The sequence below is a fragment of the Glossina fuscipes genome, unplaced genomic scaffold, assembly GCF_014805625.2.
Source record: "Glossina fuscipes isolate IAEA_lab_2018 unplaced genomic scaffold, Yale_Gfus_2 133, whole genome shotgun sequence".
Taxonomy (NCBI): domain Eukaryota; kingdom Metazoa; phylum Arthropoda; class Insecta; order Diptera; family Glossinidae; genus Glossina; species Glossina fuscipes.
The window spans coordinates 1,046,193-1,069,556 of NW_023998476.1; the positions used below are offsets into that span (position 1 = coordinate 1,046,193).

The 23,364-nt window shown below is 34.2% G+C and overlaps 2 protein-coding genes across 3 annotated transcripts in view; both read left to right on the plus strand.

Annotated features, from left to right (window-relative positions):
- Positions 1 to 7,190, plus strand: part of LOC119640907 (roundabout homolog 2) — a 201,409-nt gene extending 194,219 nt beyond the window's left edge. Inside the window, exon 23 of one of the 2 annotated variants that reach the window (XM_038039242.1) lies at positions 6,720 to 7,190. In XM_038039242.1, the coding sequence (XP_037895170.1) occupies positions 6,720 to 6,852 (133 nt within the window). In that variant the 3' untranslated portion in view covers positions 6,853 to 7,190. Of the gene's footprint in view, positions 1 to 552; positions 746 to 6,719 lie in introns of those variants that run through there. The other variant, XM_038039243.1, reaches the window with a different exon arrangement.
- A 4,531-nt stretch (positions 7,191 to 11,721) lies between these two features.
- Positions 11,722 to 23,340, plus strand: LOC119640908 (myosin-3). Its single transcript, XM_038039245.1, has 11 exons — positions 11,722 to 11,942; positions 15,489 to 15,606; positions 19,751 to 19,927; positions 21,027 to 21,102; positions 21,183 to 21,640; positions 21,709 to 21,894; positions 21,960 to 22,465; positions 22,523 to 22,775; positions 22,838 to 22,918; positions 22,974 to 23,136; positions 23,201 to 23,340. Exons 4-11 carry the CDS (start codon positions 21,033 to 21,035, stop codon positions 23,329 to 23,331), a joined length of 1,848 nt encoding a protein of 615 aa, XP_037895173.1. The 5' UTR covers positions 11,722 to 11,942; positions 15,489 to 15,606; positions 19,751 to 19,927; positions 21,027 to 21,032; the 3' UTR covers positions 23,332 to 23,340.
- The last annotated feature ends 24 nt before the right edge of the window (positions 23,341 to 23,364 follow it).

The following is a 23,364-nucleotide window of genomic DNA, read 5'->3' on the forward strand; positions in this document are numbered from 1 at the left end:
GAGAAAAAAATGTAATTTTTGATGCAACTCCTGCACGAGCTTTGGTTCAGCTCATAAGAAATCATGAAACGTGAAATGGTACGCTCAGTTCCTCAACGCGTCTACACCCCGATTTTTGTCCTCGATTTGGCCACTTCCGCCCAACTTATGGGTTTTCTTTCCGAATATGAATCTGTCAGTTACATCATGATATAATTTTGGAAATACTTTTTTAGCGGTGTTAATTGTTAACTTAAAGTGAAGGGAACAGAAAATTTTTTAGGAAATGAAATATGAAATAATTAAGTTCAAAGCACACATGAGTCTCCCACACACACATGAATACTCATCGTGGTCGGATTAGGGTTAAGCGACATACTTGGCAAACCGTTTAGCAGAGTATGAAAAATATGTATTCATCAAGTGCCTTATAATCATCTAAAATGAGATAATCAGTTTATATGAGAAAAAAAATAATTCGTTAGTTTTTTTAAAAGCTTCTTAAGCATCGCATATTTTATACAACAATAGAAAAATATTAATGAATTGTTGTTTTTTTTTTCTTATGAATAGCCGCTCAGGGGATGTCTGCCATACGGGCACGCTGGTGATCAGGAAAGGTTATAGGAAGAGTGGGATGAAGGAAGCGAGTAGTGTTTACGAACATTCAAGTTGAAAATGGTGACATCAGGTACGGCGGGAAAGAGCACTGATGCTAGGTTTCTCCAAAGCCAGGCGGCACGATTAAAAAACGACGACTCGAAGTAGTGCGTTGGCCGATATGCGGATAACTCCCAGACGAGTGGGTTTGAGGATTGACCATAAAGCGGACTGCGTTACGCCCCTGTTCAAAAATGTTGAGAGTTCTGGACATACTTTCGTCGTCCATGAGTGCCTGACATTCGTGCTGTATGCGGTCCATGACCTCCACGAATTTTGGCTGGATATTGTAATCGGTACCGATATTTTTTGCGCCGTTTTAAAAAACTTAAGCCCTTGGCTGCGTCTTGGCTGCACTTCAAACATATTTTCTGTCCAGTTCTTTCGTTCTTTAATCTCATGCGGAGAACATCAAGGGTTTCCGATTCTTCTACACTGGCACCACCAAAAAAGAGAAGTTGTTCATCACATTTTCCGTGCGTTTACAGACATCTTTAGTGGCATTAAAGCTTACCTCATTTACACGATCCCATTCAGATATTTTTATCACAAATTACTACAGTTGTAGGTGAGCATAGTGAAGGTCTTGCAAAAAATGAACGCAGATATGCAATAAACAAGTTAGAGAACCGCTGAAAATATCGTATAGAGAGATTACATTTGAGAATAGAATCATGTTTTCGGCTACAAATCTGTCTTACAATAGGAAGTATGTCACTAGCTTGATATCACTTTCCTTACACTGCAAACTCTTCATTCCTTGCAAGCTCATATGCAATTAAGGGGAAGTTCTATCTAACTATTTTTGTGCTATTCTTTTCGTTAGAAGCGAACTCTTTTCCGCCCGCGATTTAGCCACCAAAAGAAAGATGAACACTTCAATGCCTAATACTCGCACGTCTTCATTCTTTATATATAGTATTAATCGTGAGGTTTTTCAATTAGAAACGTGGTGTTTCGTCCAGGACTAATACGATTGTAAAGCATCTATCCACATTTAAATGGATTCAGCTTTAAAAATTTTACAATTCAAAGGACAACAAGGAACAAAAAGTGTTTATTTTGTGAAAGCGTTTTAACTAAAACTAATAAAAGCAAGAGAATTATATTCGGTCCTGAACGAATCTTTTATGCCCATCACCGTGATCCTAAAAAATAAGAAAAGAAATGAAATTTCGTACTCGTAATAATTGATTTTTTCTACTTTTAAAACAAAGACGGAAACTTATACGACGTATGTGTTGTGTTTTATGAACAACAAGGAAAAAGCACGAAAAACATAGGTTACACCGCGTTTGCTATATGGGCTTTATAAACGTGTTCTTTGACAAGTTTAGACCATTTTGAAATTCTTTTGGAAGTTTGTGGGCGATATGCTCATCTTCGCTAATGGGAGAATGTTCACTACAACTATTACACAGTTGCGCAGACGGACAGATGGGCAGCCGCATCCAAGAAAGCGCTTAGGTGCATTAGGACTTTGAAATTGGCCAAGAATTTGCACACGTTATGGGGTTTTTCAGCTTTGTTTCTGTGCATTATAAAAGTTTTGAAAAAAAAGGGAATAATTGCTGATCATTTCCATTTAGAGAGTAGAGTAGAAGTCCCATGACATTACTCACAGAAGGTACTGTCAAATTTTTGTAGGTCTGTCTGCTGCATGTTATGAGTAATGAGCAAAAAACCAATTTTTTATTCCGTTTGAGAAAACGACGAGTACTTAATTTACGTGAAACTGTTGACGTCTCATTCGACCGATTCGATTCATTTAGCTCATTTTCAACACCAACCTGCGTGCAAGAACTTCCAATATTTCTGCCAAACTTGAAATCGACAGCTTCATTTTCCCAGGCAGGAGACTGTTTACAACAGAGATCACAGAGACGAACAGACGGACCTACTTAAATCGATTCAACATTTGATTCTGATCAAAAATGTATACATTTAGTGTAGGCTTTGAAGTTTTCTTCTGGGCGTTGCAAACGTTTTGAGAAAGTAAATATACTCCTCCCCCTTCGGTGAGGCATACTTTAGCCAATTGCTAGCTACTAGATGGCTAGCTAAGATTGCGATAAGCTCGAGGGGCCTGTAAGCAAATTTTTAATTTCCCTACGACAATTTGTTGCATGTGACGTTATTCTGAAAGGCGCACAGACAAGCTTAGAGAGATGCAGATATCGGCATAGAAAAGGTGTACCTATCTCAGGTCTTGCTGAGTGTTATATACATCCGCACAAACTTAATACAGCATTATATCTCAAGTGATGTAGGGTATAGAAAACTATAAAAAATTTTTAAAAAATTCTAATGCTTTTCATATTTCAAGATAGGCGTTTCTTTTCCGTTCACGATATTGAACATAAAATGATTTTCAACCAAATATGACAGAAACATATATGAGCCCTTCAGATACATCGCATGTTACTGATAATGATGATGACGTTCCACGAAACGCACATGCATTTTGTCATTACGATATGATATAATGACATTACGAATTCCCGTGAGCAGTATAGCAAAGTATATTCATTTTTAAAGGAGCGGATGACTGAACAGACTGAAAATGTTTCAAAAATCATCTTTAGGGCTAAAGTTGATGAGCTCACATGTACTTCTAGTAGTAAAAGGTAAAAAAAATTTTGATGTAAAAAAAGAGCACATACACATACGCAACAATAGTAACCTTGAAGCGTTGCGAAAACTGAACAATGAGAAATGAAATAAAAGTACACTATATACTTGTACGAATTAAACACAAATAAACGCTGACCCTACATCCTATGGAAAAGAGGAAAAGTTTTCATTGTTTAGCGTATATTGACGATGGCCTCAAAACAGGTCTCAGTGAGAAGGAGAATAATCATGTCAGCAAATGAGTTGTTTTTATGCGATGGAAATCAGATACACGCATGCATACAGGCTTGAAAAATGAAAATATGTGAATACGTGCCGCGATCTTCTTTTGTACAAAAACATCCGCACATACTTTCTATCGAGTATCGTTTGTTATGAAACCATGACAACATTTTTATCTGGAGTAAACATAAAAAAAGTCTCGCAAATGATTAAATTCTCTGTTGTCTGTGTAACAAGTTTTTTTCCAAAAGAATTCGTTTCATTTCAAAGGATATAAACACACACACACACACACACACACACATCCATTGGCTCATGAACAAAGCTGAACAACTATCATGAGAATTTTTCCTATTTATTTTTTCTTTTTGGTTTTGTTGGTTCATAGGCTTTAACAAAATTGCGTTAGTATATGCATTGAACCTCTCTTAGTCTCAATTTGTAACGAGGACGAACATTTTTCCCCATTTTTTTTTCAAAATAATTTAAAAGTCTTTACGCTACATGTAAAATTTTACAATAATTTTATTGAGTTTCGTACACTCGACATTTGATTTAATTTCGAGTCGCTTCACATTTGATTCCGCATTTCGTGTTTTGTATCCAGGTTATTAGAGGTGTAAGCGGAAAAATTTTTGCATACTTTATTTACCTTACCCTAGTTAACTGAAATATTGTGAACATTTTATTCGTAGTGACTTTTCGTGCCATCGAAAGATCACTTTCCTCGAATATGAACTGTCGATGTTCTAGTTAATAGGGAGACCGTTGAAATCAGAATTGGTAAAAGTAAAAATATATGAAGATAAAAGGTATATATATATATATGCATTGGGCAAACATCGTATTGAAACTCCGAAAAGAGGAAAAGAAAATTCAACTGTCATTAAATTGGCCGTTTTCAAGCATGTAATTATGCGAGGAAACAATTAACATAACGCCTTTACTTGCGTTAATGTAATTGCCAGATTCATAGATAACATTAAGCGGGGCGGCCGTATCTCGTCGCAAAAGTTTCAAAGTTTAATTGATCGTTTTTGTAGTGACTATCTGAAGTGTTGTACCTTGATTATGTTTCACACTGTGATTAGGAGTGGTTTCCCTTGGTGCTATGTGATAAATTTAGATTTTTGCACTGTATTTGAAAGGCTCAGGTTTGCATACCAACGATCTGTGGACCGTGTTTTGAGAGGTCGTTTACGGTGAGAGCGGCTCGCTACTGGAAATATTTGTCGTAGGCGCACAAAGTGCGCGATTATTCGTTTCTTCCAGAAGTAAACTCTCAAATCATGTAATACTTCACGAAATGAGATCCCTATTTGTAGAAAAGGGTCTCTATTCTTCTTCTTTTTCGTCTTCTTGTTCAAAACATATTACAGAAATTAAAAGATATTGTCAAATTACAGAAATCATATCATTTAATTTAAGTGCTTAATAATTGAATTAAACTCTCTCTAGACACCATAAAAAAAAAAAGAAAATTATTGCATTGCATACGACAGCCATTCATTCATTCGTTCAATTATTAAGTCAACTCGTAAATCCATCCATACAGTGAGTTCATAAATCTATTCAAAGTCAAATTCGAAGTATAATACGAATAATGGATACATCCTGAAGCACCAAAAGCCCTGAACAAGAAAACGGGAAGAAGAGTAAGTCACGACCACGGCAAGTGCAAAAGCTTGTTCACACATAGCACCGCACTTCTATTCTCTGCGCGTAAATACTTGTTCATAACCGTCAACAGTTTCGCATATATATTCCCTCGTACTCAAACGCCTACACACATTCGCACATTCGCACATTTTCCTATATTTATAGGCGGAAGGCAACCATCATTGTTAGCTCGGCACATTATATGCCACAGATTGAATTTCATTTCGTCAATCTTCTATGTAATGTGATGACAACGGCCGGAAAGTAGATCGAAACAAAGCTTAAATATACAATAATTGTTCGCCGTTGCCATGTAGAACTTGTTAAATTTGTTCTTCTGCTTACGTCAGAAAAGCAATTTCTAAACGTTTGATTAGTAGTAAACTGCTCCACTATAGAGATTAAGTCCCTATGCGAGTGCATAAAACTAGGTGTTAATGACATTCATGTTGTATTGTGATTAGATGCAAGTCTTTATTTACTTAGTTAGTCCAGTTAAACACCCGAAAATATCCTTGGTTACTTAAATAGTTACTGCAATGAAAAGTAGGCAACAATACTTCTTTTCTTTTTTTTTTTTTTTTTTTTTTTGTTGAAGTAAATTAATTTCAATCGAATGTCAAAGCGTCATTTGAACTCTTGATTAGAAAGAAAAGAGAAAAAAATTAAAGCCAACAACGAAAAATAATTGAAAAATTTCACAAGCATTCGGCTATATGCATGTATATAAATTACTTTACTATCTAATAGTTGGAAAAATAGGGGAAACAAAAGTTGATGAAAAAAGAGTAAAGTTTGAAGCAGTTTCTTTAAATTGTCTTAACTAAAAAAATACAAAATACAAAAAAGTACTGTGTTTTGAATTTGAAAATGTACGCTATCGGAACTAAACATAAGCATAAATAGAATGAGGTTGACAGGAGCCGACGATAGTTGTACTTAATGCCTGCATTGCAGGAATTGGCAAATTGTTTGCCTACTTGTCATGTCAAGTACGCAACGGATTATTTTCAAACATGGAAAACACAAATCATGCCAACTGTCAGTTGAGAAGCATAAAAATAGACAATTTTAAAATAAAGAGAAAAAAACTTCAAAAATCATTTCAAAATAATTGCAGAGCAGTTTGACTTGAGTTAATTGCAAATGACATGAAACAAAGGATGTTGAATATTTTGACAATGAAATGAATTATGAATGTCCGCTACCAAAGACTGCCGCAAACTGTCTAAATTCAAATGATAGTAAAAAAAAGCTTTTGTATATAAATTGATAGGAATTGAAAGATAAAACAAAGAAAATTTAACGTCGCTTCCTAGTGTATTAAATTCAATTCGTGGACTTATAAAATTCTTTCTTCTTTCTCTGCATTGCATCAAAATAGTGACAGGAATAGTCAGATGTTAAGCAAACATTTTAATTAACGAAATTGTAAAATAGACTTAACTGACGATAGCTTATCAGCACTTATATCAGGTGTACAAATAAGTTCATTGCTTTGAAATTGGTTGCTTTGTAAAATCTATACGTGGAGTTAGATAACTTGGATATATGTATTTTTATAGTATAAACTGCAGGTGTTTGCAAGGTGACGTTCAGTGTATATCAATGTGTGAAGAGATTGATGTCATTTACTGCACGGATGTTTGGAACTGGAAAAAATGCATCCAAGTTACGGAAATAGTTATGTTGGCGTAGAGTGAAAGCTTGCTAAGGGTTTACAACATTTCCTGGGAAAAATTTTAATCTTGAAGACGGTGAACGTTCGCATACGTTCGTCCGTCTCCAGCAAAACCGTTCGTGGATGTGATCTTCGATTTGTGCTGGAAGATTCTACCGTTTGCAGATTATTCTTCATATCTGCCTCCTACTGATTATCACTTCAGCGCGTCGATGGAACCGCCTTTAGCCGATCATTAGCTCTGCAAAGTTGAAGTTGATTATTCCGTCACTGAAGCACCAATTTCCAACTGCGAGTAAATTCGCAAGTTGCAGAATAAGAGGTAAAAGACTACAGGCAATGAAGATGAAAATTTCGAGCTTTTTATTTTTGAGCTTTGTAATAAACATTATTATTATTGTTATTATTAAAATATAAAATGGCTTCTAGCTTTACTGAAAAGCCCATTGCACTTCACATTCGAACCCACAAACTACTCGCCCAAAAAATACAAAGAATTTATTTGCACACCTAATATTAATATCTGATCTTGTCGACGCAGCACATTTTACACCCTTTTTTTTTGCAGCTTAGTTTTCCGAATAAAATCTTGGAGTTTTTAACCTATTTCAAAAGCGTTTGTACATACTTTCAGGTGGTCTTTACGAGAGTTCGTTAAGTATTCGCATTTATATGGACTAGGTTTTTTGAATCCATGTATAATATGACGATTCTATATATGGAGCTCTGCTAATTATTTAATATCGCTTTGTGAAGGCCTGGAAAAAATTCTCTTTCGGTAGATGGTCTTTGCTAATTAAATTTGAATTTACCTTCACGTCTTCAAGTAGACAACTCAAGTCACATCAGTTTGGGGAATATATCGAAAGCACTTTGCCTCGTCCCAAGAGAAAGAAAATCAGTCAAAAGGACGAATATGATCACAAATAATCGGTTATCTAATATTATCTATGTAATCCGTGGCTGGTCTTACAACTAGAATCGCATAATTAGTGCACTTCTCTTAAAAATGGCTGCAAAAACTGTATAAAAAAATTACGATGTTAAGCACTAACTAACATTAAATCTCTCATCCCAAAACCCTTTTTAGGATTTTATTTTATCTCATTCTAGTTTATGTGATTTTATTTTATTTTTATTTTTTACGTTTGGAATTCATTATTATCCGTTTCTAAGTAATTAAACATATTTCTTTTTAATTCTATTTAATTTTCAACTGCATGCTATGGTCTGCTGTTTACTATAGAAACCTGAAAGTATGCTTTCATTAATTTTTCAGTTTTCCTTTCGGTTGATTTATTTTTGAGATTCGCTATTATTTCTTCTTCGGTTGCTTTTCTACTGCTATACGCTTCCGAGTAAAAATCTCATTAATGATATTTTGAACTTTTGCTTTATTTGACCATCAAAGAAATTGCTGCTGAGTTATTGGAATTTTTTCCTCTTTCCTTTTCCTTTTTTACGGTATCGTGCTTCTTTTTCCATTACCATTTTTTTGTTTATTTTTTTGCTTGTATGTAATTTTGATCTTTTCCTTCGAAAAACTCATTAACTTAAAAGTTGAACTTGTGTTAAATCAGAGCTTAACCATGTGAACATATAAAGAATTTTCGTTAGTTTAATTGTAGGGTGGCTAGTTGTTTTGTTTGTATTGTTGTTTATTCAGTGAATACGTTAACATTTGCTGTAAGCAGCAACGACCTTTTAGCCATTTAAAATAGGGGCTTTGCTCATACAATCGCGCACACGCAACCACAGTCATATAGTCAAACACTTGTGTGAGAATATTTACGTTCATTTACCTTAGTTAGTGGCTGAACGATACGGCCGCCTACTTATATTATGCTTTTTATTAGCCACCGACGGTGGTTTTTGTTTATTTAAATTTTTCTCCTCCTTACCTCTCTCCTGTGCTGTCTTCTGTGTGAACTATCCGGGAATATAAAAATTTATTTACACATCTAATTAAAACTAAAATTTGTTCGTTGTGCTAGGCGCTTTATAACAACAAAAAAAGGCACTGAATATTCTAAAGAGAAAGAACAAGAGATATAGACATATATATAAATATTTATACTATATACTATACTCCGTACTATATACTATACTTTTCCATCCTCCATTCTATGACGCGCTTGCCCTCTCCCTTCCCCCTTCGTCTTTACCACTTTTTTCATATTTGTCTACTATTTTTCTTTTACTCTTCGTATCACATACATTTAAATAGGATTTTGTAGTTTATTTTATAATTTTATGAATACGTGTATAATCGTCTTTAATCGCTTGCATAGACAGGAAGCGAAATATTCATTCTATTTTAAATGAAATACGATAATCAGGCAATTAATGTGCAGTTATGCTTAAACTTCCTGTAAAGTGAGTGAACATAAACCGAAATTCGTTCAAGATAACGGTAATACACGCATATGTATCCTGAAAAAAACGAGTCTAAATAAAAAAATTAAAGTATGTTGGACTTTTCCAAGTATTTTAAAGAAACAAACACAATATAACTGAATGTTTCATCGCACACGCAGACCTAATCTGGTTTCATGTTCGGGTAGTTTAGCTGACATAATACTCGTAATATGTGTGGTTAACATTTGTGAAAAATACCGCTTTCGTGTTACTCTACGATATGAAAAGGAAAACATGTTTTACAGCGCAACACGTAAACCTCATGCAGATAACGATGTTAACAAGTTCAACTAAGTAATAAATGTATAAATATTTATAAAAAAAAGTACAAGAAAGAAAACTATATTTGGATCGAGACGAATTATGAAAACCAGATAAGAGATGTTTAAGAATGTGTATGTAAGGATTGCAACATGTAACAATAATATGGCAACTACGACGATGGAGATACACTTACAATCTTTTTGCTTACAAAAAATGGGAAGTCTTGGACAAACATAATTTCTTGCTCAGGAAATGCCCGCATTGAGACAAAGATGTCGTCTCCAACAAAAAGGTTATTCCGCTTTTAGGAAGGACTGAGCATCAAACGACGCTTAACAAGATTTTACGTCATTTCGATCGTTTCTTTAAGAGTTAGAACAGTTAGAACAGCGTAGTGAACAATTAAGGAGGCGGAGGGTATAACTTTAGGATTGTGGTGGGGGTAAAGACATTGTAGTGTGATAAGGTGTCTGGCATACGCTGAGCGGGTTATTTCCGCTTGTACAATAAATCCAAGAGGGGGAATAGTTTCGTTTGTCCATTTGTTTTCATTAATCGATACCCAATCCTCTGCACATCCTCTTCTCCCATCCATCAATCATGGTATTCGTGTGTCCTTCCCACCTATACCAATTCATCTGTAATTATCACTCTCTCTGTCTCTCTCTCGATATGTTCACCCCTCTGTCTGTATATTCGCTTTGCCATCCACCATTTAGTCGGTCACGAATGTTCTGCGCTAACTTTACTCTTAATTCTACGTTTCCTTTGTTGGATTCATCTGTATGTTTCTCTCTCCGTCTGACGCCTCAGTTGTCCTTCCTCTTACCTTGCGCTCTTTTATTCGCCGGTGTTATTTCAATTCACACTTCAAAAGGCTGTCTCTTAATACGTCGTTCTTCCCATCTGTTCCTTCATTCCTCCATTTGTCCATTCTTCAAGTCGTTTAATTTTAGATTATCTACTTTTAACGTAATGCAAACGACTCAGAATGAAATCTTGGTATCAGTCAGGTCACCTGGCACTCCCACAGTAAATTTTGCAATTTTTAAATGTTTGCTTAAGATGACGGGTGTCAAAGATTCGCCTCGAAGGGAATAAAACTTTTATTTGCTGTACTTGTTCGTTCCGCTTTGTTTGTCCGATTTTCATTTTCAATATATTTCCGAGTAGAACGAACGGTTTTGAGACAATTTTTTCTTAATTAACAAAGTTTGTCTGATAAATTTTGATTGTTCTTTTTAGTATTTCAATACGTTCTCCATATATTAACTAATTCGAGCACGAATCTTTCCTATTAAAGCTTTTTTTTTGTAATCATAACATAATCATGAATTGTGTATGTAAATGTTTTACGCATTATTTTATTAAAACTCTTTTAGATTTTCTAGTAATTTTCGTTTTGCTTTTTTGTTTAAGAGATTTTATTTTAAGCATTTCTTAGAAAATCATGACAAAAACCCATTAACAACAGTTTATATTTAATCCGCTTACAGTCATAAAAGAGAGATATAAGCTCTTTAACATTAATGTTTTAATGACAAAGGTAATGGAGAAAATGTTAAAAATGTTAACGCTTTTGCAAATGGAAATGAAAAAATCGAATGATTCTTACGTGATTTATGTGATAAGCATAACATTGCGATAGACGCACCCTCGACCAAAAAGATGGAATGTGACATTTCTATTGAAAAAGTGTGGATTTGTTGTCATACCGACATTTTCGGCTTTAATTGAATTAAGTTGAAATTTTCTTTTTCTTTAGAAAAATTGAAGTAATTGATGAACACTGTCGTGCCACAATTTTATACAAACTTCAAAACGCGGGCAAACCTCGCTGATTAAATTCAGGGGAAAGACACTGCCTCGCATTGAGTGCAAATGTATCCTTATTTCACAAGCAAATTCAGAGAAGAAGAGCATCGGAAACCAGGTGTAGTAAAAATAAGATAAAACACGATTTTTCTTTACTATAAATATTTTGACTTTGATGTATTCGGAATTGTAAGAACAAGGCTAGTCCATTGGTAATGGTCTCATGTAAAGTTTCTTCGGATTCATAAAGTTAGTCTAGTTATTTTCGCTAAAATCTTGCGGAGAATTATATTCTTTTTTATCCTGGATTACGTTCTGTTTTCTGTTATATTTTATGTACAACGAATCTTACCATGACGCGACGCTTAGTCACCTATGTGAACGACGGGAATAATTAATTGTTGTGTTGTTTTAAAGTTCAAAATTATTTACTTATCCAAACGGTTCCAATACAAAGAACAAGGTAGCTGGACGGACAGCCAAGCTTAAATCGGTTCAAAAACTGGTTTTGAACGAACGTGATGAAAGCTGGGCCTGTCTCAACACCTTCTGGATGCTGTACACGTCGGCATAAACTTCATGTACCCTTCTACCATGAATGGTGTACTATGTAAGTGAAATTATTTTTATTTACTTGGGTTTATTAATGAAACGCAATTTATTTTTTATTATTTTTTAATTAATTTAACAATTTATTTCTTAATTTTGGTTTGGAAGTTGTTGTTAAATGGATAGTTGATAAAGAGACTGACTTTTCTTATCGATTTATAAAACAGAAAACCTCGGTTTAACCAATAATCCACAGTCAGCATTTATTTTTATTATAGGGTGAAATGAGATATGAGATGGGAGATGTTTACGGTAGGGTGCCATTGGATATCGGTGAGAAGTGTTTACGTTAACTTTATATGAGAAGTGTTTATATTAACTTTATATGACACTTTAGGTTTGTTTATTGTAATTGTTAGGGTGGTTCGTAAGTTTGTTTTTTTTATTAGGGTGGTCCTTAACTTGTACAATACAATATATTTTATTTCATTATAACTTAATTCAATACTATAATCAAACGTACTCTGTGCTTGATGAGTATGCACGTATGTTTTTTCTTACATATGGCAATAATTTTTGTGAAATTTCGATGAAATTTGGTAAACTGACATGTTTTGGTTGAAAAACGAATGCTACTGCAAATGATTCGGATCGGATCTGAAAAGTTGTTATGTTAATAAACGCGTGATGTTAAGCGAAGTGGCGCGTGGTGTTTAATGACAAGCCGTGACCCGTTACAGTGCTTTTATTTGTTTGCTTTCGAACATTTTTTTGTGGGTACATGTGACAGCGACGCTGAGTGTCACTTTTAGTTGATATGTTATCTAAGTGGACTTCAACTTCCATACTGACGGATGGATGGCTAAGAATTTTATGCATGCACCAGCTGCAACTTAGTCGAGTATTGAGTGCTGGAACGATGTACGTTTAGTACCGCGATGTACTGAACTAAACTTGAACCAAACGATGAATTTATAATATGCATATTCCACAATGTAACGTAGTAATATAAAGCGTGCTGTGAGTTAGATGGTGGCTTTGCAATACATATTTTGGGCAAAGAGGCTATTTTGATATCATGATGAACTCCAAGCATATGAACAATTACCTCTTCAGCATTAATTTACAGTACAATAAAGAAAATTTTAGGAAATGTTATATGAAACCATCAAACATATATAGAATAGAAATGTCAAAGGAGACTTCAGGATTCTTTGCGGTCTGATTGAGGAGAATATGAATTTCTTATCACTGCTATCACTACTCCTCACATATTAACTCTGTGCAGACGTATGTAACACCCACAAGGAGTTGAAATAGACTCACCTTTTATTACATCTAAGCCTATCTGTCCGTCTAATATCTGCTCATGTATTTTTTGTTCAAACCACATACAAGTCGTAATTTTTAGGATATTTTAGTGAAATTTGGTACGCTGACGTGACGCTAAGACAGGGATGAAAGCTATTGATAATGGTCTTATTTTGGAAAGTCGTTATATAGAAAAAATTGCAATTATTAAAATTTCTCTGCAAAAGTCGCTGGTAAATAGTATTTCGATATTCCGAATTGCTGGTTAAACCTTCATTCGGCAGGGGCAAGTTTCTGAAGCCGCGTTGATATAACCGTTCTTACGAAAACTGAATCTTCATATTGAAAATTGGTTCGTAATAGTAAATCGACAATAAAGTTTGGACCACGTAGGTCTATTTTTGGGATACACCGCATTTGGGAATTCTCAGGCTATGTAAATTCTTATTGGCCGAATGCGCCTAATTGTTTATGGTTTGTGATTAATATTGATCACGAGAGTAATTTGAAATAAAAGTGAAGTGAAACAAATTGGAACCACATGTGTCTATGTCTTGGATCCCAGTCCATATAAGATTTCTCATGAATAGTAAGCTACTCAGAAAAAGCTTTAATTTTTCTTATTTAATAATGAAAATTCAGCAAAAACTTTAATTTCCTTACTTAATGATGAAAATTTGGTCCATAGTAGCACATTAGCAAAGAAACTGGCAGTAGGGGCTTAAGCTTCCTTGTAAGATGTAAGCAGGCTATTAAAGTAACCTGTTTTAATCTTATTATACAATTTTCCACATTCTATGGACCACACTCATTTGCGGAACTTTAATACTTTACTATAATGACTAGGCTTACTTTATTACGTGCATTATTCTTAATATTTCATTTTCCCTAACTTGTGAAAATATTGTAGCTTTATTTATACTTCGACGTTCTAGAAATTTATGGTATACTTGCTGAGAAAGCTAACATCTAAAGCAGAGAGAGCACTTTGTTGATTTGTTTTCCTCTTCTGGTAGAAGAGTCTATTAAGTTTGTGCGGATGTACACAATACCAAGAAGAACTTAAGGTAGACCCGTCGTTGTACCCTTTTTGAAACGATCTCATTCTGTGCGTGCATCCGTCCGTCCGTCTTCGAGGTCGTAATTTCTTAAACCGACGTGCTTTGGCCCGAAGATAAACGCTGCTAGTAATGGTATGGAGAACTTTTCAACCACTTGCCATATAAAGCATTATTTTGAGAAATCACTGTATGAATAACTCTATTAGGCGAGGCGGTGTGGTATGTATAATTGTGTAATATTGTGTCATACTCACTTGTTCGTATTATTACTGTATATTAGTCTGCGTTATTGGAATCAATTTACCGATTACATTAAAGTTTATACAGTAATGTACTAATTTGTTTACTTTAATATCCAAATTACAATTACATTAATCGTAATTGTATTATAATTGTGTTATCATTCCACCTAGTTATATAATTCACTAAGCTGAGAATTCTTATTGGGGTTGAAATTTACCAAATGAAAAAAATCAAGTCAAATCGAATCAAGCAATTAAGTATTGCAACTGTTTAACAACTGTTTCAGTGGAAGACGAAATGATATTTTTGCTTCTTGCAAAAAGCTATATAACCATCCAAGAATGAGAGAAAGTAAAGAAGATAGATGAAGGCTAATAAAACTTGTCCGCATTCCCAACATGTAGTCCCTCTTGCTTCCCTGCAAAGTACATACGGAAGGCAAAACAGACAGCAAGTCATTTATTCCTGAGAAGATCCCAGAAGAGAAACCGCAAAATTGACGGTCAAATCACTCTTGGAGAGTTCTTGCCGCGAGTTTTGATAAATCTGCTTGAAATATACTTTGAATGGGCTCCGACTTTCACACTAATATTCTTTCTTTCATGGAATGCCGAATTTTGATATCAAAATTATTGAATTATTGTGCTCCCACTAGGCGTAAAATTAGGCGGTATTTAAATTGCTTACATAAATATAGGCTGTGGGGAAATAAATGTTTCAAAGTAAACTGACATTTAAATTTAAAGAAAATTAAAAAAATCATAGTAGAATTTTTTTTAATGCAATTATGGAAATTACAACGACATCGTAGTCCATTTTTCTAATTGAAAAGCCAAGCAGAAAATTTACATCTCAGCAATTTATTTTGTCTGTAAAGTTTAATTTCAAATTAACTCTTCAATTTCATAATAAATTTTCTATTCATTTTCATGACTTCCCGTTGTTTTCCTTCTTTCTTCCCTTTTTTTTTCTCGCAACAAATTTTATAAAAGAAATAAAACTTCATAAAGATACGGCAAACTTATCCATCAAAACTGTCAGAATAGTGGCCACAATTTCATAAAGAAAAATCGGGGGTTACAATGGAGAGCAGCAACAGTAAGGGCATTGGTAAGTAACAACAATACTCGGTTCGAGAAATCGAGAACAATAAAGTAAGAACAAGTCTGCGAGCGAGCAGCAAATAAATGAATGAACGTTGGGTGTCTGAATGTAAAATTATATGAATACACAATTGTGATACATATGTATTTATATATATATAAATGTATATATATATATATATATATATGTATATATAAATATATATATGTATGTTCGTTCACAGGTCTGTACGTCTCGCAATAGATGTGAATGGTTTCTAATGAAAATTTGAATTCCATACACAAGCATACACAAAAAACGCAACCAAGTGTAATCACAGAATAATAACTGTAAAATTTTCCTGTTCATAAACATGACGAGAATGCTATGAAAATCGCAAGCACAAATACGTACGTTTACATGTTTACATACGTACATACATATAAAAATACCAAAGTATATTGTCCGCATTTTGATATGCGGATCAACATTTAAATGGTAGTGAAACTAAACATTTTGAAAATATTGCTCCAGGGGTAGTATGTTGGAAAACTTGATCAGACAAAAAGACAATGGCTTCACAAATGAATGAGTGTAAGTCTTACAAGAAAAAAGAAGTGAAATAAGACGATAGGATGACGATGAGTGACGTATAACTGAAAATTAATAAAGCAAGCTGAAGATATCAAGACTGTTTGCTTAGTTACTGTAAGCAGTAATTTCGATAATAATTATTGGGCATGGTTGCTTCATGTCAAAAAAAGTCACTCAAAAATTGTCAAGAATTAATTTTCTGGGTCTTGCTTAATTACCATGAATTTCGTTTTAAAATAACATGCGGTTTACCCATATTGTCCTTAAACCAATTCTTGGCACTGCTAATTCTTCTGAGGGATTGCTTTAAGTATCTTCTTTGTATTTCCGTAATGGTATTATTGGGCTCAAAATGCCTTCAATCAAATCGAAATCTAAGTCTTGTGAACAAGCTAAACACAAAACAAGTAAGAGTATTGTTTTGCACCTGCGGTTGGATTGTTTGTATCTACAATCTTCATTTTCATAAACTCAAATAAAATGGAATTTTAGGTGAATTTGGCCGATTTTATTCACTTGTGCACAGATACTACAGGGCCAGCGCATGGATTGTACGAACTCTTATTGTTGTTGTGAGAAAAAAGTCCCGTTTTGGTGTGTTTGAAAGTAAAATTTTTCCCAGGCTATGTCGTATTGTAGGCATTTCTTTGGCCGATTTGGCTCCATTGCAATGCCGACATGGGCGCAACAATTTCTATTACCCTTTCGCCAAGTCAGAAACCAATACATTAATTTTTATGACCAGAAATCTTGTTACACATCGGTAGACAGAGATGCAGACGGGCGGAAAAATATACCTAGATCGGTAGTATATTAATTGTGTTGACGTCCCTGGCAGTCTTCAGTTTTTGGAGGATCCTGGCTTATTTCCATCGAGAAGAACTTAAGGCGATTTCGCTTTGTAGGGCACATAAACATACGAGGCTAACATAAGCGACCGTAACAAATAAACAAATCAACGACTTGCAAGTCCGCTATGTTTGGGCAAGTCCAACTAAAAAATATCGAATAAATTATCTATTTTTGTCATAAAATGTTTAAGTCGATCCAAATCTTCCATACACATTAAGTATTGCAATAATCTCTTCTCATGCATTTCCATTAAAGAATATTACAAAAATTTTCTTATAACAATAGAGAATTGTGTATAGAGTGGTCGTAAAGATGTTCCCATCCAGTCCATTTTCAACAAAGTCAAACTTTGGAGTAGAATATGCCGATCGAAAAAGTCCATCTGAATATTGAATGCAAGGATCCGTGTGGCGACATCATACTGAATCGTATAATATAATAAAAGCTGTGCCTGTTGCATAGATCCGAGCAAGCTTAACACATGTTTATCATAAGTGAAACAGAGTCTAAACGTAGTAATCCTTTTGAATGACATCGTTTAAGCTAACAGTTTAAATAAATACATCTGGACAAGTTTTCGACGAAGAGTTTGCTAACATAAATTTAACACAAATATTCTTGTAATCTGCTGATGCTAGCTTCTATTGACGATTTTAACAAATATTTCTTGCAATAATTAGCTTAAATCCTTTTTGAAGATTATTTCAAATTTAGAAACAATTACAACCTGTTAGTTGACTTGAAGACTATTGTCATTTTGTTTTAATTAAATTGCAACACTTAAGGGCTCACTTTTCCTGCATTCAAGTGTTTGCTTAGGATAACAACCTTACAAGAAATAGTAGAGCAAGCAGACAAAAGAAATGCTTAAGTGTTTGCACAATGACCATTTATTTAAATAAAGTTGGCGTTACACAAATGGCGGCTTCTTAACCAAGGAAAAAAAAGAAGAAAATTGCTTCAAAGATTACACACGACGTTTAGTTAGGCAGACTTTATTATTACGATGCCTTAAGCTCTAAGCCAATTGAATTACCTGGAGAAAAAAAAAACATAGCATACTTTTTGGGGGGTGAATAGAGGTTAGTACTATAAGATTTGAAATTACTAGAAGGGAGTTTATGGGTTTGTGAGCGAAGAAATTTGATACTAAAAATTCAAGTCAAGGTAAATCATGACCAAATATCGCGCAAACATTAGAAATTTAATGGAGCGCAATTTCTTAAAGAGCGCTTTTTCTGCCTTTATGGTCTAGATAAACCCTTGTCAAGCACTTTATATTTAATTAAATATACGAAATGAAAGCAATTTATTTTAATTAAACGTAAAATTAAACTTACAAAAAAACCATGTGAAAAGCTTTCTTAAATTTTCCACGTTTAAAAATTTGTTTACAAAAAGAAACAATTCAACAAACTATGCTACAAACATTATTTTTGCCATCATCATTATGCTCTTTGACAACGTTCAACCTTTTCGTTTCTTACTTTTTACGTTTTCTGCTTTCTGGTAAAAAGCCACTTGCCGAGGCACTTATGCCTGAATTATGGCCACAAGTCATATTGTTGTTAACTTAAGATTTGTTCAACATGCAACTAAAGACACGATGATGAAATGGCTAAAGAAAATCTTATGCCGTGATTACCGCGTCTGAAAACACAAATGTCATACAAAAGTGCAAAAAGAAGGTAACGACATTGTGATCCTTGTAATGGCAAAGAAGCCATTCAAAGAATATCTAACCTGTTTAAAGCAGGTGTTTTTTTGATATATGTACGAAAGAAAATAATATTTTAATTTACAATTTTTCCTTCGTAGAAAGTGATGTCGTCCTAACTACTTTCTTTTTATGGTTCGCTCTGCACATTTGGATGATAAATCATGAAATAAACTTCAACTCTTCAACCCTTTTTTTTGTTTTTTTATAAATGCGAAGTCTCTTTGTATGAAAACATAGATTCCACGAATATACAAAAAGTTTGAGGTAGATAAAGCAGTTTAGCTTTTATTTTAAAAAAAAAACACAGAAGAGTAGAAGGAGAAGAGAAAATTCCAGCAAGGAAACCTATTTACCTGCCTATATCTCATTCGTTCTTATATATTGAAGAATGTTAAAATTCGTCACTGCACTTGTAATACGGTGCTATTATTATTAAGGTGTACACGAAACGTTTATTTATAATCAGCGCGAAGCCCTTACGCGTTTGACCTCCTTTTATCCATACATTTACTTTGGCATTTATTCAACTACTGATCCGTCAAATCGCATTAAATATCAAATCGCAATATTTTTTCCAAAGAATTAAACACGAGTTAAAGAGAGAAATTTCTCCTTTTAGATGAATGCTTTAACGTGATTTGCTATACCATATAGATTTTTCATTAAATTCTTTTATGAACTTTTTTTTTTATGTTTCTGTAGATATTTTCTTTCTCACTCCTCACGAAAGTACATTGCAAATTCGCTTTATATTTTTCGCAATTCAGTTAGATTATGTCGTTTATGTGCGTACATGAGTGGGATTCCCCTAATTATGCGTCCAGTAAAGACGTAATCCATTGTTTAGGCAATTTGGTGTGGCTTTTCAAATATAATTTGTTTTTTATAATATAATTATTTAATTTTTAATGAACACTTAATGAATTAAAAAAAATATGTAAGCACGAAGAGAATTCTTAAACGAACTCTAACGAGAATTTTTAATTTCTCTTCTACAATTTTTAGCCATTATCTTGTTTTACACGAATTTTTTGGTAGCGCATCTATCGTGCAAAAAGAGAAATTGATGTTTTTCTACACTTCAATACATCAAGTTCTGTTTTCTTCACAAATTGGTTTACCATACACCACAAAAGTTGAAGATGCAAACCAAAGAGGTGGAGGATGCAATTGGATTGAAAGGTTGGTACCATTTCAGTTAAAAATTAAGTTTACCAATTTTTAAGAAAATTCTTCGTTTAAGAAAATTTTTTCGCTTATCCCCTACCTTCTTACTCACTGGCACGCTATGTACTAGCACTTTAACATAAGATCCGAAGTATCTATGTACGCATTTATTAATCTGTCAATAAAATTTTCCTTTGGAAGGAAAGTAAGACCACCTTGCTTAGCGAACACAAGCAATAGTACGCTTCAGGAAGAAGAGCCACCATGTGTTAAAGATTGCTGCTGTAAAATATATTAGTAAATTGTAAATAAATATGAAAACCGTGTGCATAAAATGAGAGATATATAATCTAGAAGCCGGTCATGCCTTTAAATTAATACTACTTTTCTCTTCTAACATATTTTTTGTCATAAATATTCGTACTACTTTCTTAGTGAACTCATTACAAAGAATTGAAACTACAAATGTATATCACACTTTCGGACAAAAAACGGTCAAAACAAAACCATAATTACCATAATTTGTAACCATAGGTAACAATAGCAACTCATCAATTCTCATTTCTTATATATACATATTTCTAGGAAAACAAGTAAATCCACGAAAAATTAAAAGAAAAATACATAAAAAATCGATCATAGGCGTTATTTTTTAAACCCTTTTCGCTAAGAAGTTTAATAGCCTACAAGAAATGTTATAAAGCCACAAAGTAAAACAAGGAGGACGAAAAGAAGAAGATCTCTAGCAACTGCCGGATCTCTGCCAAAAATTGCCCCATTTACTCATACTTACTCGACTCCCTTCTCTAACTGATTTTTTTTTTTTTTTTTTAACTGTAATTTTAATGTAATATGCAATCTGTGCTATTACCTAAACACGTTGATTGTATTTGCCTGCTGTAACAGATAACGTCTGACGTCACTAAACAGTAAGATAAACTAAACATACCCTCAATCTGCAGATAATTGATTTGAAAAAAGAAAAATTACCATCTTAGTAACCTCAGTAACTACAACAAGAACAGCAAAATCTATGGATACCAACTAAACATCGATTTAATTTAGTGTAATAGACTACACTCTTCATTCTCTACAGAAATTTTCATTCCTACAGGTGGCCATGGAAAATGACAAACTCGCTGAAATCAATCAGAAAATTGCTGAAATTAAAAAACGAATACTATTAGCAGGTATTTGACTTTTTCCAATTATCTTCAATTTGATGCCATTTAAAGAACAAATATTTGCTCGCTGGTATACAAACATATAGAAGGACAAAAAACAGCCAACACTGCGGAATGGGAGAAACAGAATGGCATCAATTGTGAAACGATTGCTACATTGAAAAAGGAAATCAAAGCATTGACGATGAAATGCGGTCGTCTAAAGAATCCTTTGCAACGAGCCATCGTTATTAAGGAAATTCTACCGTCAGCAACAGATGGTGAAGCAAGACCGAAATCTTGTGCATTGCCCGCAATCGCTGTGGGTAAAGTTAACTATCCCATTGGAGCCAAAAATGTCAATGATGCCATTTTTCTTACTGATCTCAAAATTACGGAGCATCGCAAACAGTTGGATTTATTGAGACATCGTTTCAAGTGTCGTAAACAACATTTTGCCAAATTGATGCAGCAACATCGCGAAATGTTATCTAACAAAGAGGCAAAAGAACAAAACTTGGGTGAGAAACCACCGGAAACGTTAGAAGAAGATAACAATCGCAAGGTAAACACAACAACCGGTAAAGTGCGCTCATGTCAAATTTTAAATTAAAAGATTGCAAAAATTTACAGTTAGTTTGTCAATTGGAAAATGAAATACATCGTACTAATGTTCGTTGGATGGAAGCGGAACATATACGTAAAAAATATCGTTCCATTGAAGCTTCATTAATGAATGATGCTGAACGATTTGAAAAGAGTTTAAGAGAACTAGAGGCGGCTTTAAATGAGCAACAAAACGAAATCAATCATTTGCAAGTTTGTTAGGATTTCTTATCGCAATGTACAAAATATTTAAACCTAATACTCTTTCTTTCTATTAGAAAGTTCACGCGGAAGCCATCCAGATGAGGGAAGCCGCTAAAGTTATCTTGCAACGTCAAGAACAACAGGCGAATTTATCGCAAAAAACTCGTGAACGTCAAATTTTGGAGTTCCGCCGTCAGGTTGAACAGCGTAAAATCGAATTAGAACGTATTGGTCGGAAACTTTTCGTTGAGGGCAAAACAATTGTACACCAGGATAGCATCGGCTCAAGCACTGGTGAACAAACTACTGCTAAAACTGAAGTCGAAGAGGACGAAAATGCTCAACTTGCGAGTGATACTCAAAATGCGGAAGAATTGCTTAAAAATCTAATGGAAGTGACAGGAGCCACATCGCCTCAGGAAATACTCGAACGTTTTGCTTCACAAAAAGAGTCTGCGGTACGTTTGAATTATTTGCGAAAAGCGGCCGAAATGGAAAAAAGTAATCTGGAGCTTTTAAGGGAAACACTTACTAAGGAATTAGAATCTTCCAAGTTTACCGATGTCAAAGAGAGAGAAGTGTATGTTTAAATTTAAAAAGTTAACTAAATATTCAAATACTTTTTTTTTATGAATAGCAATCAAGAAGTTATTGAAAATATTAAAAGTGAAATAGCTGAACATGAAGCGGAGAAGCAAAAAAATATCGAGACTGCCGAAAAAACTTTGGAAATGTTGAAGTTCATTAAAGAACATTTAAATGAAATGATTTACAAGCTACAGGAAGTAGACGAAACTGATGTCGAGTTAAAAGGCAAAAATTTATTAATAAAAGTTGCAGAGTTGCCGGATTTTTTAATTGATCAGGCCGAAGATCAAGATTTAATTGAGGTGAGAGTATGTGTTTGGACAGGAGTGGCACTCCCTTTTTTCTTTTTCCTGGAAATTTTCAGATTTTAAAGATGAAATTGCAAAAATGCCAACAACGTAGCAAGCAAGAAGAGCCAATTGATAAATTGGATCTCGATATAAGTGTAAGTGGCTTAGCTCACCTGGTAAGAAAATGATCAATAAGTTTCTAGCGTTTAGGAAGAAGATTTTATGATGTCTTTGCAACCACCTAAGACTCCCTCAGTTCAGGAGAGCGAAAAACCGGCTGCTATGCCTATGTGTTATTACAATCTCTTGGCGGGTCGTGCTCAGCGTGCGACTGGAACTTCGTCCTCATCACCTGAGCAGGCTGCAACTACCGGTAAATCTTTTCATTAAGCCAAAGCTCTTATATATAACAAGTTATTTCCCTTTTTTTATCAAAGCTGCCGTTGCCACTGAAGAAGAAAGCGAGGTACCCTCACGTAACTTTCTTAAGCGACAGTCTTGCATTATTGTTGATCAAAAATCGAGGCGTAAACCTTTCCGACCGTCAACAAGTATGCGAAGAAAGTAAATATGAGAAAGATCTCGATCTCGAAAATAAGGC

What these genes read in the sequence shown, in the direction of transcription:
- LOC119640908 (XM_038039245.1), top strand. Translation starts at nt 21,033, where the DNA reads ATGGAAAATGACAAACTCGCTGAAATCAATCAGAAAATTGCTGAAATT. An exon ending in ACGAAATCAATCATTTGCAA is followed by an intron (nt 21,895 to 21,959) that starts GTTTGTTAGGAT and finishes TCTTTCTATTAG; the next exon opens with AAAGTTCACGCGGAAGCCAT. An exon ending in AATTGGATCTCGATATAAGT is followed by an intron (nt 22,919 to 22,973) that starts GTAAGTGGCTTA and finishes TCTAGCGTTTAG; the next exon opens with GAAGAAGATTTTATGATGTC.